This window comes from Lactuca serriola, chromosome 8 (assembly GCF_051521515.1).
Source record: "Lactuca serriola cultivar US96UC23 chromosome 8, Lser_US96UC23_V15, whole genome shotgun sequence".
NCBI classification, from domain to species: Eukaryota; Viridiplantae; Streptophyta; class Magnoliopsida; order Asterales; family Asteraceae; genus Lactuca; species Lactuca serriola.
The window spans coordinates 301591916-301606031 of NC_136415.1; the positions used below are offsets into that span (position 1 = coordinate 301591916).

Genomic DNA, 14116 nt, shown 5'->3' on the forward strand with positions numbered 1-14116 from the left:
GATTCTCTCTGGAACTCCTTCTAACTTTTACTCTCTTTTACTACCAAGTTTACAGCCCCTTTGGCAAAGACGTGCAGTGTCAAATAGTCTTTGAATAGAAGATCTCGGATCAGAGATATGCTTGCATAAATCCCTAGTTTTCACTAGATTACTCTGTAAGTTAAGCAACACCTATTTTATTTAAGTCTAACTTTTAATTACCATCATAGTCATTATTATGAACCTATAATTAGGATTTATCAGTGATTCCATGTGATTATACTGATTGATCTACTTACAAGAGTGATGTCTAAGATGGATTTAGTGAGATGTTTAAAGTGGGATTTCCAAACAGTATACTCTATATACCAAACGGGCCCTACCTTCATTATGATCCTACCTATTTATTCCTTACTTGATAAATCTTGATGTAAACATTAGGATTATCAAGAAATCTAGACTATAATTATTATAGTCACCAGGATTTTAAACTAGACTAAGGCTTATTGCTTTATACATTTAGGTCTCTTTGGAAGTGCGAAGCGAATCGCTTCCAAAATCATCAGTTTCCCATTTTATTTAGTGGGTGCATAGTCGCTTTCATGAACATGATTTAATACAAGTATTAATTGAATTATTAAGTATTTTTTGAAAGTTGTATGTGAATTATACGCTTATTACATGGATTATATGTTAAGATATATGTATATATGTATATTGTACTATGTGTGAACCATATATGGTTCTATTCTTTGTTCAGATAAACAGATAATACTATAGAATAATATTATAAGTTGCGTTATTGAGAAGACAAATGAATAATAATACCTAATACTTCGTATGGAATATATATACACTAAAGACAAGTTAGTGTCACCTAAGAATAGAATGATAATAGAAGTTGGTTATAAGCATCGTAATCTAGTCTAGGGACATACTTAGAATCACGGAAGATGTCGTGTTCAATTAAGTTTTATATTGGGTAGTCTCATTAGTAGAATGTGTGTAAGTTAGGAACGGAGAGTAGAGTCCTATTCTGTGACACTTTTAATAAAGTACCGATGTACGATAGCTCCATATTGGAGTATAGATCAGAATTTCATCTTAGGATGAACAAAATTTGTGGGTCCCGATCAGACAACTATTAATGGTATGTCTGGTCATCCCCCAAAGTAGGATGACAACACTTTACCATTGTAGGCCGTCTGGGAATTATGTTGCTAGTGTAGGCTCATAACCTACAGACGAATATGAAAGGTAATAACCTATTCATTAAAATAATCTAACAACTCATGGGCCTTAAGACTTACACTGGCCAAGGAAGCCCCTAGTTGTGTAGTCGAACCACTTAAACAGTTCATTATGTGAGATAAAACTTCCAGATACTCGTGGACTATAATCGGTGAGGATCAATTAAGATGGGTAGAGGGTTCTACAGATATTTAAACATTATCTATATTATTTGGTAAGCGTTGGTTTTGCAGGTATGATAATTAAGGAATATTATCATGAAACTTTTATATGATTGAAATCCTTATGTATTTCACTAGGTTTCCCAACCTGATTCACTCAGTTTATATGCATCACAGGTATCAAGACTTAAGCAAATGGTACTTGGTTAGGATTGCTGAGTGATTAAGAGAGCGTAATAGAGTTCAGGACTATTAGGTCTTTACGCTATAATCTATGTTTATGTATCGATTATGACAGTCACTTTGTACTCAAAATGTTTCAAATGTATCGGGAATTTCCAGGACAGTGATAATATAATTTTAAAATGATAATGAAAAGTTTTAATTGGTTCTAAAATTAAAGGATATCACAGTTAACCCTTAGTAGATTATTATGGTGCATTGTATGCGATATTTTGGGGAACTCACTAAGCTTTATGCTTATAGTTGTGGATTAAATATTTTGCAGGTAATTATCGGATTGTGAAGGTGGGATTGTACACATATACCTATAGACTTATGATTTGAGATTTTCACTGTCTTCCTATCACTGATTTCTGAATAATGGTTTATGAAAAATTTGGTTGCCCTAAATGTAATTTTTCTAAAATGGATCTTTTATTATTTCTTGAAAACGAAAAATTTATCTTTGGGATCATGGATGTTTCACTAGCAAAGAAGAGTAGGTTTTTGTCTAGTATCGGGGATCTGATATTTTCAATTAAATCAGCCATTGTCTTGATTTTTATGAAGATCTCATGCCCAAAATATCTCTAATAGACACATTACAAAATTTATTATCCAACTCCATATCTATAGCATCCTTATTGACTCAGAACAAGCCTTCTAGATTCACCCACGTCTTTAATAGTGAAGTCGATCTTCAAAACATAGACCATAAGTTTTCAAAGGTCATACCATATGTCCAGAATTTCACAATAACATCAATCTTCTTCCATTCTACATCCGTTGTCTTAGGCGTGGTGTTGTCCACATTGGTCCATACATCAAAGCTATAGTGTGCCAAACGTTGTTCTTTCCAATCGTCAAAGTTCAATTGATCTATGTCCAGGGTTTGCATAGTATTGGATTATGTGGTCATAGGTGAATAATATGTTAGTCTATCAGTGGTGTATTTATATTCCTATTGGAGTGTTTAACATCATAGGTGGTTGTGGATTTGTAATTTTGGCTTTTGTTATGGGTTCGTTTTCCTTTTAATATTTAAATATGGTCGTTCAAGAAAAAAAAAAGTACCAAATTTATCTGGAGAACGGATAATCTGCATGGCAGCATTGTAGTAGTCAGCATAGATGATGATGACATTCGGATGAAGCTTTTGTAGATGTTTTAGTTTTGTTTGCAGCAGTTCATTGTGGTATTCAACAAGTGTATTGAACTTGATGAGGCAACCAGTTCTGTTATCATACTCTTCTTCTTTTTCAAAAAAATGGCTTGTTAGAATCATACCAGAACACCCAATTGGAAAGGTTCCCGGAACAACCAATGTTTGAGCCCCCATATTAATTAGTTCCTGTATTTAAAACTATTAGAGTCAACCCTAAGAGAAAATCATAAACTAGAAAATAAATTATGAATGCATGGAAAGTTGTTGGTAATGATAATTTAAAATATAGTTTGAATGATTTGAGTAGTTACATTAACTGCTGATATGATGGTATCAATAACAAGTGGAACGTATGAATTGAGCTCATCGATCGGTTTATTATTAACTATTGGATTGTTGTAATCGGTTCCACCAATCTCTCCCATTAGGATCAAAGAACGGCCAATTAAGTTTCTACAATCTGCCAACAATTATAATCAATACAACTACTCACTAAATACTGTTAATTGAATCTCAAAATTATAAACAAGAATCTTCGACTTTTTAGAAATTATAATCTCAATCCTACCTAATAAATGAAGGTTTTTTTCCACATGTCATCATGTAATTAAATATGCCACATGGCATTTTTAAAATTTTTTCAATTTCATTTAAATCCACTTGGAAAATTGTGGTGTTTTTGGCTTTTTATTATATTAAAAAAAATCTAATATAAAAATATAATAAAGAAAATAAGGAAACTTAAATGTCTCCATATATTCTCATGTAATTTGTAAATTAACGTATTAAATTCAAATCAACCTTCCTCATTGAAAAACATAATTTTCGGCCAATCCCTTTTGAACTCATTATAATTTGCAAAAACCTTGCAAAAATTGGTTCATTCACAGCTAATATTGATATTCTTTCCAAATTCAGATTTGTAAATTAAACATGTAATGTTTAAGAAAATATATATATATATATATTTTTAAAAGTCGTGTATTACACGGGTCTCACACCTAATATATATAACAAATATAATGCACACATATGGTTAGCACACCTGTATACAGTAGAAGCATATATGTATGTTTGATTACCTGAAGCATTGCTGCAAATAAAAGGCAATGAATTTTTAAACCATGTCAATTGAACTCCTAAAGAAACATTTGCCACCGCATTAACAATCCCTCTTGCTTCATGAAACGATGTGTCCAATGCTGTTGCAGCCACCACCGCGTAATTAACTCCTTGTCCAAATTCCACCACTTTGTCATCTTCTTTGTCATGCAGAAACGGTGGTATCAATGGCAACCCAAGACTCTCAGCTTCAGGAAGAAGAAAAGATCATAAGTTATTCACCTTGAACATGAACTAGATAGCTTCTTAGATACTATTTACAAGATGTCAAGTATCTAAAACCACCACTAGGGTTGATACAAAGAAATCGATATCAAGTTATGATAATCATGGAAACAAAAAGTAAACTTATGTCAGAAACTTGCATTAAAGGAAGATAGTGTTTCTCCAAGATGTAGGTCAATTTGTAATTCACACTTAGCATTACACATCTTGATTTTGCTTATCCAGACGTGTACATGATATGAGGAATGTGGTCGGTGAAATGATTTAGTTATTTGTCAATGCATGAACGCAATTCGATGTATGTATGCAATGGTACTGACAGCTAGAATCTAACTTATCATATAGACATACCTTAAACCATAAGTCAAATTGAATCCTCAATCAACCAAAACTACTGTGAGTCGAGTCTAATCCGGTACAAACCAATTTTATCTACGTCAAATCAAATCTAGCCGTTTACTACAATATATACTAATATAAGTTTTTCTAGCTAGGACTCAACCATTACTAGTAACATTTGATAGTTATTCGTTTCACACAAACACACGGGAATTACCTAGGAAATCAATGAGGAGGCGACCATTGGAAGCACGACCCGTGGGTTGATGAAAGTAGGTTTCGCCGTAAGGCCACCGTAGAGACTCAACGTCTGTGTGGGATATGGAGGCGATTTGTTTAATGTTTCCGGTGTCGGCCACGGAATCGCCAAAGCTAAAGATGGACGTATAGCATCCATTCGCATACATGATGCTAGTATTCCATAACACCTGCAAAATCATTAAGAAGATTGTAATGGACCAAAAACATGAAGAAAACTCCATTAAAAGAAGCTTCAAATATATAAATATGTTGTTTGAGGAGAAAGAAGGTAACAAAATTTTGTGCCGAAGTTATAGCATGGAGCTCCCATTATATAAACAAATCGCTTTTGTGGATAAATATAATGAAAAGATAAATAGCATGTTATTCAATTAAATTTTTAGTGTTTTGAAATGTTTTTCATTTAATTAATGAAACATTTATAGTTTCTTGGATTTTAACATGTTAATCATTTTATTGGTAAAACGTACAAAAAATGTTCTTTTTCCACCTTTCTCTAGCAACTTTGTTTCTTCTCTTGTCTATTAGGGTCAATATTCAAAATGTCAAGGGCAAAATGGTGCAAATGATTTATTTGAGTAAACTGCAAAAAAAGCTTTAAACTTGTAAATTTCGGTCATTTTCATAATATTTTGTTGTGGATGAGGTCCTTATCAAATTGAAATTAAGTGTCAAGGGTTAGGGGCACTTCAAATTGAAATTTCCTCTCTAATCAATACTTTAATATTTTTTGAAATTCAAATATTACAAGAGACCCAAAAACCTTCTTCCCCTCTCCCCATAAGATTAATAGCCCCCTCCTCCTCTGTGTCAATGTTTTCGACAACCACCACGTATAATGTTTTGTTGTGGATGATGTCCCTATTCAAATTGAAATTAAATGTGAAGGGCCAAGGGCAGTTCAAATTGAGATTTCTTGTTTAATCAATCCTCTAATGTTTTTTGAAATTAAAATATTAAAAGGGATCAATCACCCTCTTCCCCACTCCCTATAAGATTAATAGCTCCTTCATCATCTGTGTTTATATTTTCCAACTACAACCACTATGAACATATGTATAGTTTCCATCATCACCATTTTAACACTGATTTTCTGAATCTTTTGTCATAAATTGGAACTCTAGCTTAATGCTAGTAAAAAAACCAAGCTCATGGAAATTATGAAAACCATTCTTCAATACTTAAGGAAGTAATCAAATCCATCAATATACATGAAAAGCTATGTTTTTTAAATGAGTGCAATATATTAAAGAAAGTAAAGAAGAAACCTCCATATATTCACATAAACTAGATATAAAACCCGTGTATTACACGGGTTGATTAAAGAAAAATAAAATATTAAAATATAAATAATAAATATTTTTTAAAATAAAATTTTGAAATAAGGAATGAAGAAACATATTAATTGCAATTTATTATAATATTTATTACCTTCTTTGATACTTTACATATATAACTATAACATTATGTGAAATAAAAAATTGAAACAAACCAAAAATTGACGTTGATAGTATTTGTTTCAAAAATACTACAAAATGACAACTATCAAAACTCATGATAAATTGACATGTGGCAAAAAAACCTTCAATTCATTTATTAAGGAGGATTCATAATAATCTGGTAATGACTAATGAGATCATATCGCGTAATCGATCAACACATATAAGATCATAAAATATCAATCATATCATAGCATGGTATCATCTAATTAATCAAAAAAATCATAACACATACCACATAGACACAAAAATAAAATCATTTAGGAATGTGTGTTCAACTTCAAAGTTATCAATCATTTGTTATTTAGAAGGAATATTAGATAAATTTAAATGTGATTAACAAATATTTTACATTCATCTTAATCACACCATATACACCTATCTTCCCAAGACCAGTACGGCAGTACCCATCACAACCTTGCCTTTACTGACTTTTGGTTTTATGGTGTTGTATACACTCTACCATCTTCGTACTAGTCTTATATATTATCCTTAACAAATATTTTACATTCATGATGATCTCTCTCTCTCTCTCTCATATTATCGTTATACTGGTATTACGGGAACAACAAGCAGACCTACGACAACTCTGTTATAAGTTTCTCTTGTACGTAGCCACAGATGAAGGTTGCTAAGTGATGATCGGGATTCCTTTCCTTCCTCATCTCTCCCTCATACGAATCAGCAAGTTGCTATTCCCTGATGATTATCATCGGTGGATATCCTTCTTACACTTAATCACTCATGCGAATGAGTGGACGTTCAATCGGAGAACTCACGACCCTTTTTGCTGTATGATTGCAAACGTACCTATCGTAGCAGTCGATCGACGTTTCTGTTATACTTGTATCAGACAAGCGATAAAAAAAAAATGGAATATATTTGGCAACCGGCGGTTTTAAAATCGATTCGGTCACGTAAGGAAGATGAGCAGTCGTATTTAGAATCAAGTTGGTTCTCAAGTTACAGAAATGGTCCCTCATAATTTGTCCTAGTTACACCTCTCACTGAAGTCTAATTTTCTTTAGGTGGTACTTTCGGGATAACCATATTTAGCCCCTAAAAATTTGTCCATTATTCATAATATAATCCATCATCTAATTTCCTTGAAAATTTGATGTTTTGGGAAATTACAAATTATGACCTTAAGTTTCATCATTTATACTTGTTCTAGCTTATTACTTCATTTTTTTCACTTTACTCTCCCTTATAACACTTAATCATCTTTACTCTATTTAAAAAGCTAAACGAACCCTTCCAATATTAAATCTAGACAAAATAAACCATTTTCATATTAAGTTGTATTTTTTCATCTTTAAATGGTTTAATTAATATGTTATAATATTCTAAAAATAATAATTAAACAATAAAACCTCTAACCCCAATTCATGGGTGTTACAATTCACCCCTCCTTAAAAGATTTCTTTCTCGAAATCAGTAAGTCGTTTGGCCATTTGATATTTTCTATAATCATATTAAGGCCATCCACAATGGGTTGTATGAGAGTTTAATATAATTAATGAATATAATAAAGATGAGAGAGAGTATGGGGTTGAATTGGCATGCAACGGTTCAATGGATTTGTAAAGAAAATTTATTAATTTTTTAAGAATTTAAATGAATGTATACATTCTCTTTTCTACTTGGCATTTCATACCACTCTCCATGGGTTTAATCCATTGGAGATGGCCTAAGGCCACAGCACTTAAGCGTCACGTTTTACAATGCAACACAAACTTGACTGATCCTAACTTTGTCCCTTTAACATATTTATAAGAACATTAATACAACAAACTTTATGCCACTTCCTAATAATAACCATTTTTAGGCTTGTACCTATTATTCAACCAAATTGAACTTAGTTGTGAATACCTTTTTTCCGATTCACATTAATCTTCATCATATGTAAACTGTCTAATTAAGTCTTTAGTATCATTTTGTCATTCTGTTTAGTCAGCTTATTAGGTTCATGTCTAACATATAATAGCAGGGTTTTTTTAAGCATCATACTCATATATTGGTCAATTCTTGGACCTCTTTTTTTTCTAATCCGTAGTTTGTTACCCTACATCAATGTCATCATCTACTTATCATGTGTATCCTTCATTTATTTTGTTATGACATCAACTTATCTTTTTTTATTTTCATATACTACACAGCATTAATTCAACACCCTCCCCGTGGGGTTATCCCTAATCATTTAGATTCCTAAATCCATTTGATATTGGAATATCACATTGAAGTCATCATTAGAAACCCTTTAGTAAAATACTTATGTTTATAGATATTACAGACTCAACCAATTAAAGCCTCTTTAAAACTACCGTATACTTTTTGCAACTTTACTATGTTAAAGAATTTTGGCATCCGTAGGATTATTATTGTGCAACATAGACTCTAGATCACTCTAAACAACTTATCTTTTATAACTCATTAAATGAACATTGGTCATCCTGTGTAATCATCTTTTATCGTCCTCTTAAATATTATTCAACGTCCTTCTTAATCATGAAACAAAAACTTAAATAAAAATATTATTTCCATATAACCTCATTTAATATTGGCATTAGTCTTCATATATTCCTTCTTATAATATCTGTAAAAAACTTTGTAATTCCCTCATCTAGTTTGTCATCGAATTGTCTATTGTTTAATGTAATGTATAGCTAATTATCTTGATCTTAGATAAAAATATAACTTCAAGTCTTCTCATCATCATTAGTTTTTTTCTTACAAATTTTAGGTATCTCTACTTCCATGTTAGTTTCGTGATTAAATTAAGTACTTCAGCTTAAATATCTCATATAAAGTCATACAGACAATGCTTCACTTATTCTTATGATTATGTGGATTATTGTATCACCTCTACTTCCACATATCATTCAACTAAACAGCTTATCTCATCAACGTATATTATCTTTTATGACATTGAAACTCTAGGCATATTACCAATAGAATCCATTTCTTTGCTTATGTAGCCCTTTATAGCTCTCAATATAATGCCCTAAATGTAGCGTACTCATGATAAAAACTTCTAAATGTATATATCCTTAATACCAAAATACATCTCCACTTATTCTAATCCCAAGTTCCATTCAACCACTATTCAAGTGCTCCCACTAATACTATTACATCATTGACCGCCTTAGGAATTTTAAATGGCGTCGTCATCAACTTGTGGCATAACTACATTCTCGAAAAATTAGCTCATGAATACATAAGATGTCCATTTTTTTTTGACATACTATACCTCGTTAAGGACTTGTACCCACTTGCTTCCAACTACATTTAGAGCTAGAATTTAATAGCCCAAAGGTCAACTCCTATGAATCTATCCCTCCTCTACTAGTCTGTTTAAGGCTTTCAACCACAAAATGTCATCATCCCATTAAGTGTATAAGTACATTCATTTAAGAAGGTTGCTTCCAAGTATTAATTCAAAGTGCAAGTAGTTGGAGCCTCCTAGACCTACACCCAACCCCCACATTCTTCTTCTTTTCTCACTTCTTACACTCCAAACATTTTGCATTAAGAGTACAAAAATGATTACAACACTAAGGCTCTAAACATCTACAAAAGAAAAATGTTGCTTCTAAAAATGGCCAAAGGTACATGCTAGAGGAAAGTTGATAACTATTAAGAGAGTTTAAAAAGGGCACTATTAGAGACCGTTAACCCAGAAAAGTTCAGCCTCAAACCTCTTTCCTCTCTACTTCGTCTCTCGTGTTTGAAGTTCATCAAGAACACCTCCATCAGAGGTGTTTTCTACTGTGATTTTGGGAGGTAAAAAGGAGCATCCATCACCAAGTTTAGCCACCTGTTACAGCTAACAAACGTGCCAATTATACCCATGCAGTCATTTGTTTTTCTTCCCAATTATCCCCATCAAGTGCTGCTGCGAAAACAAGAAGAAAAGGGGCGAGAAAGCTGCCGGAAACACCCCCGACCACCCTATTTCTATCGATAGCCCATGTAGCTGTATTGGTGAGTTTAGTTGACCTTAAAAATCTGAAAACTTGCTGTTTTGAACACCTTTGTGAAGTTCAATAATCTAAATCCAGATAAGTTTATTTTTTGGTGAAGATACCGGGTCTTGAACAAAGCAAGAACCTCAATGAATCTTCCATCCAAACTCGAGAATCACGCACTAAATGTAAGTCTTTATGGCCCTGTTTTACATTTTTTTCGTTTTTAGGGGAGATATATTCTTGAGTATTTTGATATAAATTGATGGTTAAAAAGTTTATATGCCACATGCATGCAAAATTGATGCTACATATAAAAATTATAAATGTCTGTTTATTATAAATATTATTTTTACAAATAAAGTTTGTTAAAAATGTTGTGGTTAGTAATCGACAAACATAAACATAAGAGTTTTATAAAATGTTAAGACATATTTGCAAGCACTTGTGGAAATGACAATGTTAGATAAGAGTAAGTTGATGAAATTAGTATTATAATGTTTGTGGGAACAAATAAAAGTATCGTTAAGAAACTACGCTGAAATATGGATAGATGAACATTTTTAACTTGTCATCTTCATTAATATGATATGTATAATCACATGACTTGTTCATATTAGGGCATTAAACTTTTTTTTTTTGAAGTTTAATAAGAAAGTATTAAACAAAATTATAAAAATAAATTTTATTAAGTGTATCTAAAGTATGAAAATAAACCTAAAATAATTATATACTATGATATGATACAAAAATATCGTCGATAAATAATGTGTATGTATTTTTAAGACAAAGTTTACTTACAAACGAAAACAATATATTTTCAATATTAAGTAAATATTAAAAATACAACATTAATGAATCAAGTCGACATACGGTCAACCGACGTAACGTCGGCACATATGAGTTGTTCGATTATATGCTAACGCAATGTCCTTCCTATCGGATTGTAGATTGAAACTACTCGAGTTACTACCGCTTCATTACTTTAAACTTTAAGTTAAATTCAATATTTAACTAAAATCACTAAACTTTAAAAATCTTAATAATTTAAATTTTGCATTGGTGATCATCGGTAGGGACGTATTTTATGGGTCGAAGAATTGTTGTCATGGATTTTTGTGGATTGGGTATCATGTATGTGTTTGTGGGAGGAATATATCGAAAGGGGGTGAAAGAGAGAGTTTTATGTGGGCATGATTTCTTTCATAAGGATTATATCCTAGAATTGAAACTCACTCTATAACCATTAATGCATTGTTATTATATTGTGCTTGTGTGGCTTATGGATGAGTGACGTATAATGTTAGTTATAGGCAATTTGTTATATTGAAGACTTTTACTCGAATAAGTATAGTGTAAGTCCCTAATTTGCCTGTGTATCAATCAGACCCATTTGATGGTGCAGAATCCCAATCAAACGGGTGATGTCAGATCAAGTAGAAGAAAAGGAGAAGAAGAATAATATGAATCGTCAATGTATTGAATAGATTGGAATGATGCTCCTTTACATGAGATTCACACACCCACACATAAGCTCCCGTTTCTCTCTTCTCTCGTTCATAACTCTTTTCCTCACACCCCTCACCCCTATATATACATGAGAATATGGGCCGGGTAAACATGGGCTGTAAACAGGGTTTACGGCCGTAAACACCTCCTTGGCCATAAATTTGACCGTAAACACATAATATATTATATAAAAATACAATTTCCTTGAAAAGCAAAGTATAAACCAAAATATTGACCCAACAATCTCCCCCTTGGTTTATAGCTTTCTTTTCTTTTCTTAAATGACCCAACAAGCTCTCCCTTAAAAGTAGCTGGCTTTCTTGATAATCTTCATTGGAACTTGGCTTCAACATTAATCTTCAAATTCTTCACGACTTCAAGATGAACTTGATGAATCTTCAATGAATCACTTCATCTTGAGCGGTTGGGATTTTTTTTTAGAATTTTTGTATTGAACGCACGTCGGGTGAGGAGGCTTTACGTACTGATTCTTGAAAGATAGTGCTTTCAGCTTGAGAATCTTTAGAGAGAAACATCAGAGAGAACAAATCTTCTAGATCACTTCAGCAGGTACACCAATAACAGCAGACTGATTGAGGAGGCTTCAATGCAATCCGTCACATAATCTTCAATTGCAGCTTCACCTTGCTTCTAGGGTTGAAGGATGGAATGTAGAAAGAATAATCTTCATTTCTTGGTCCTTCGAATGTGAATTCTTTGATGCTCACGGACGAAGCATTGGCTTAGAAATCTTCAACACAAACTCCATGAGTCTTATCTATACCTGAAATCACTTTTCAAGACAAAACAAAACTAAAAGAAAACTTAGCACACAAATTAAAATAGAAACAAAAATATTTTTGGATTTTTGATTTTTCTGAACAAGAAATAAAACAGAAATAACACTATTTTTGAATTTTTAATTTTTCTGATTTTTCTTTGATTTTTGAATTTTTCTGTTATTTTTATTATTTTTTATTTTTTTATTTTCATTGTTTTTCAATTTTTAATTCTCCCCTAATATTTAAATTAGAAGAAACTATGATAAATTTAACAAAAATAAAAATGATATCTAACTTTAAGAGTGATTTGGGATCAAAGTTTTTAGACAACCTTTATCCACTTGTCGGTACCTTTCATATTCATATCTTTGTCTGGTCGATCGTCGGTATTGTGGTCCACTTAAACACGAAAAATTATGACAGATTTAGGACATACTATTTTTTACAAGACAGAGTGAACTTAAAATCCTAAAATTTATATCTGATCCTAATTTCTTAGATACTATATCTTAAGGTCCATTCATCTGACGACGACCAGGGATATTGTTGTCCACCTAAATTGAGCAGCGAGATCTACAGACAATCTGTATGTGTTCAATTTTAAGTGTACTAGAACGTGTTTCCCGCTTCCTGATATGCAATAGCCATCAAGAACTTCCAGAGTACTCCTCACACCGGGTGAGTAGACAATCATTCAGAGAGAGGATAGATTCAGAACTCTATTACTTATTACCTCAGAGGGGTTGAGAAGTAGAAGGTTGCATATGCTGTGTACCAGGTCGGATTAGAAGTCACGCAGAGGAGACAACATATGGTTAACAGATAAGAAGTATTTCACATATATAACCTACAGAGAAATAGAGTTGCATATGCTGTGTACCAGGTCGGATTGGAAGTCACGCAAAGGAGACAACATATGACTAACAGACGGAAAGAAAGAAAATGATATTCTACAGACCTAATTTATCGGAATTTACCAGTCGCCCCATCCAACCGGAATTAAGGACAGAATCCGCACATCGAGGAAAAGTTAAACCACGGTTCCAAGTACGGGTTCATTTAATGTGATGAGTAGATTCCCATATATATCTCCCTGCTCAACTTATCCGAGTGTCGTATTGTCAGGCTGAACGGATCTAACTAGGTCAAGATTTGTCAAGTCTATAAATTTCCTAAGTTCAACTCTACCTAGTCATGTCCATTTAAAATTTTTCGTTCCTACCGACGCATCAAACCAGAGCATAGACCCTTCAACTTTGGGTACGTTACGCAGACTCAGGTTACCTGTTACCACTTAATAATATCACTTCCCAAAACATCTCCCTCAAGCACATATCATAACCAACATATTTTATTTATTTATTTATTTATTTTGATTTTTTTAAAATTTTCTAATTTTTGTTTTGTTTTTATTTCTCCCCCTAAATTTGTGCATGTGAGAGAAACGAAAGTAAATGCGCAAATTTAAACTATCCTAAAACAAAAATTAGTCTTTAAAGCGAATCAGCTTAAGAAACAATCTAAAGTATAGAGAAGAAAACGCAAACCGTAAGTCACCGATTGAATTTGCATCCAGAAGGTCTGAGAGTAGCACACGTAAACTCAGAATAGATCCGAAAATTATACATGTCATCAA

At 32.5% G+C, this 14116-nt stretch overlaps 1 protein-coding gene across 1 annotated transcript; it reads right to left on the bottom strand.

Annotated features, from left to right (window-relative positions):
- Positions 1-2103: 2103 nt before the first annotated feature.
- LOC145067863 (GDSL esterase/lipase At1g28570-like) lies at positions 2104-4982 on the bottom strand. Its single transcript, XM_079014901.1, has 4 exons — positions 4682-4982; positions 3861-4088; positions 3090-3238; positions 2104-2964 (listed from the first exon to the last, which is right to left on the bottom strand). The coding sequence occupies exons 1-4, from the start codon at positions 4944-4946 to the stop codon at positions 2629-2631; spliced, it is 978 nt and encodes a 325-aa protein (XP_078871027.1). The 5' UTR covers positions 4947-4982; the 3' UTR covers positions 2104-2628.
- Between the last annotated feature and the right edge of the window lie 9134 nt (positions 4983-14116).

Coding starts and splice junctions, on each gene's coding strand:
- LOC145067863 (XM_079014901.1), bottom strand. CDS start 4,946: ATGGAGTTTTCTTCATGTTTTTGGTCCATTACAATCTTCTTAATGATT. Junction 4,089..4,681: donor CCTCCTCATTGATTTCCTAG/GTAATTCCCGTG, acceptor TTCTTCCTGAAG/CTGAGAGTCTTGGGTTGCCA. Junction 2,965..3,089: donor CCATCATATCAGCAGTTAAT/GTAACTACTCAA, acceptor TTTTAAATACAG/GAACTAATTAATATGGGGGC.